This window comes from Cyprinodon variegatus, unplaced genomic scaffold (genome assembly GCF_000732505.1).
Source record: "Cyprinodon variegatus isolate N-32 unplaced genomic scaffold, C_variegatus-1.0 Scaffold178, whole genome shotgun sequence".
NCBI classification, from domain to species: domain Eukaryota; kingdom Metazoa; phylum Chordata; class Actinopteri; order Cyprinodontiformes; family Cyprinodontidae; genus Cyprinodon; species Cyprinodon variegatus.
In genome coordinates, this window is record NW_015150631.1 from 62,412 (window position 1) to 65,082 (window position 2,671).

Consider the following 2,671-nt stretch of genomic DNA (forward strand, 5'->3'; position numbering starts at 1 on the left):
CAATACAAAAAGAGCCTTACAAAAGTTTTACCTTCGGTAAACAAATAACACTGCTGAGATAACACTCTGGTTTTAGCTGTATGGCCTTGATGGCACATGACAAGGTGAGAAAAGCTAGCCTGGCTGTGCTTTCAAGGTACACAGGTATGTTGGTTAACCCAGAACATTCATATGTCCAACACCCTCATTTCAACATCTAGTTTCACTAGTAGCCGTTTAACACAATACTGTACATGCCGAATGCATTTGGCAGAGAAAAACAAAACAAAAACAAAAATGACAGAAGAAAAATATCTGTTATTATCATTGTGCCTTTCAGAATTCAATTAAATTCAAGGTGCATATTTGCATTCCACTTGTAAACTATGAAATATGGCTATCGATTACAAACGAAGCTGAAAAAAAAAAAAGTAGATAAAAGGAAGGAAACTGTTGGTCTATTAACGTACCAGCACTAGATGTTGTCTCATGTAACATCGCTCTTGACCTCCTGTGCATGCAGTAATGATAACAAGTAGAGCAAACGGATTCAGATACACCGATGTATCACGTGATCCTCCTCTTCTTGGCTGGACGTTGACTCTGACGGCAAATTCTTCTGGATATTGATATGTGGGAAGATGGCACAGATCATGTGTTGTACCCTTGACGCATGTGACGAGTCCCTCATTGTGGACAGGCTAAGAGATGGCTGACCCTCCTTGTCCCATCGCTTGACATTCTGAAGGTTATGTACATAAAGGCTTAACTCTTTTGGCTTGGACGGTGCCAGCACACATTCATTTGATCTGTAAGAAAACATGGATTTGACTTAAGAAATGTTTAGGGAAATAAAATTCAGCCCCTCACTTTGTTTTGTTTTATACTAAAACATTTACTAAAATATCACAAATTAAAAAAATGCGGTGACATAAGTATTCAGCTCTATTTTAACACTGGATAGAACCACATTTTGCTCTAATTAAAACTGAATGAAATTTTGAGTGTGTTTCTACCAGCTTTGCACATCTAGACACATAATTACTTACTATTTTGTCAAATCTTTTTTTTTTTTGGGTGAAAAAGCCTGAGATTGGTCCTATTGGATTGAGAATCTGAAAGCATTTAAGGTTGGGCAGAAATTCCAAGTGATTCTTTTGACTGCCTGTCATTTAGATCAGTCCATTAACTCACTAACTGCCCTCTTGTGCTAAAGAACCCGTTACCAACAACATGACGCTGCCACCACTATGCTTTATACAGGGATGTCAGGTTCAGAATAATGAGCAGTGTTAGCATGTAGTTTATTAATCAGAAAGTTTATTTCTTGGTATCGTCTGACCAACACTAAAACCTTGTAAGACTTGGCTTGTGTATATATATATATATATATATATATATATATATTCTTCTATTTTTTGCTGGTCTATCACATAAGGTTCACCAAAGTTTGTGGCTGCACTATAGGCTTTAATTCTAGAAAGTGTTAAAACTATTAAAGCAGCAGAGATAACATGGGTCGCAAAATGACCTGAAATGAATAAAGAGAATAAAACACTTAAAATAGAAACTCACTGTTCTTAAGAGGAACTACATTTGAGTCAAGTACTTGTGACTACTCAGATGATCTGCAGATATTATTGGAATCTGGTGACAGAAAACAGAGACCAAATGAAGCATGTCAAATCAAAAACACACTGAGCATTGGCCTCTTAAACAGATCAGCACAACGTAACCACATCCTCTCTCTATAAGATGAACTCTTTGCTGAAAAGAGACAAAGTTAATAAGACAGTACAAGCTTTTATGCTACATTCAGGTGCATTCAATGCAGATTTTCCATTCTAAGGACAAATACTTCAATCAAGGCAGGAGGGGAAGAAGACGACTTAAAGGAAGGGTGAAACGGGGTTGTTGGCAAACTGTCAGTTAGGTGACTTCCCCCATGCAAATTTAGTCCTCCATGTTGTTGACCTTCACACCTCAATCAGATGTGAAAACATGTTGCAATAATGCAATTTATTTTGCCTCGATAATATGCTTCCATAGAAAATTGAAATCTTACGTTTTTAAATATTGCATTTCTTTGTTTTTATCAAAAAGTAATAAAGTCCTGCTAATAAACACAAAGGAAATGGGAAAAGCTCTGCTTTATGTGGAAGCAGCTGCAAAAAAAGGAGCAAAAAAAAACAAAAGTAAGCCAAGCACCGAGGGGGCAAAGACAGCGGCTGTTGCACAAGCTGTGCAAAAAGGTTTTCAAAAATGTTAAAAAAGAAATATAATAAACAAATTTAAAAAAAAAAGAACTACCTCATACATACCAATTGCATGTATTCGTTGGTAGTCAACTTTGATAAGGAAGAGTCCTCAAAGGTGGAAAGGACAAAAATCAAGGTTACAATGAGGACACAGAATAAATACACATCAGATACTTTAGTAAAAGTAATTGTTATAATTGTGATAAACTTAATGGCCTAAAGATACGCTTTGCCATCATTTATTAAGACATTTAATATGCCATGTTGGACTGGTGTCGGCCAACAAGAGGGAGTACTGCTTTCTACCCAACCCACCCATTGTAAGACAAGCATTCCAACTCTTTTCATGTGCAGAAATAAAGAGATAGATAGATAGATAGATAGATAGATAGATAGATAGATAGATAGATAGATAGATAGATAGATAGATAGAT

General features: G+C 36.2%; 1 protein-coding gene across 1 annotated transcript in view; it reads right to left on the reverse strand.

Moving 5' to 3' along the window:
* Positions 1-514: 514 nt before the first annotated feature.
* Positions 515-2,671, reverse strand: part of LOC107087279 (muscleblind-like protein 1) — a 39,627-nt gene continuing 37,470 nt past the window's right edge. Inside the window, exons 8-9 of the mRNA XM_015378774.1 lie at positions 1,555-1,626; positions 515-788 (exon numbers count right to left, since the gene is read on the reverse strand). Coding sequence (XP_015234260.1) covers positions 1,595-1,626 — 32 coding nt within the window. The 3' untranslated portion in view covers positions 515-788; positions 1,555-1,594. The remainder of the gene's footprint in view (positions 789-1,554; positions 1,627-2,671) is intronic.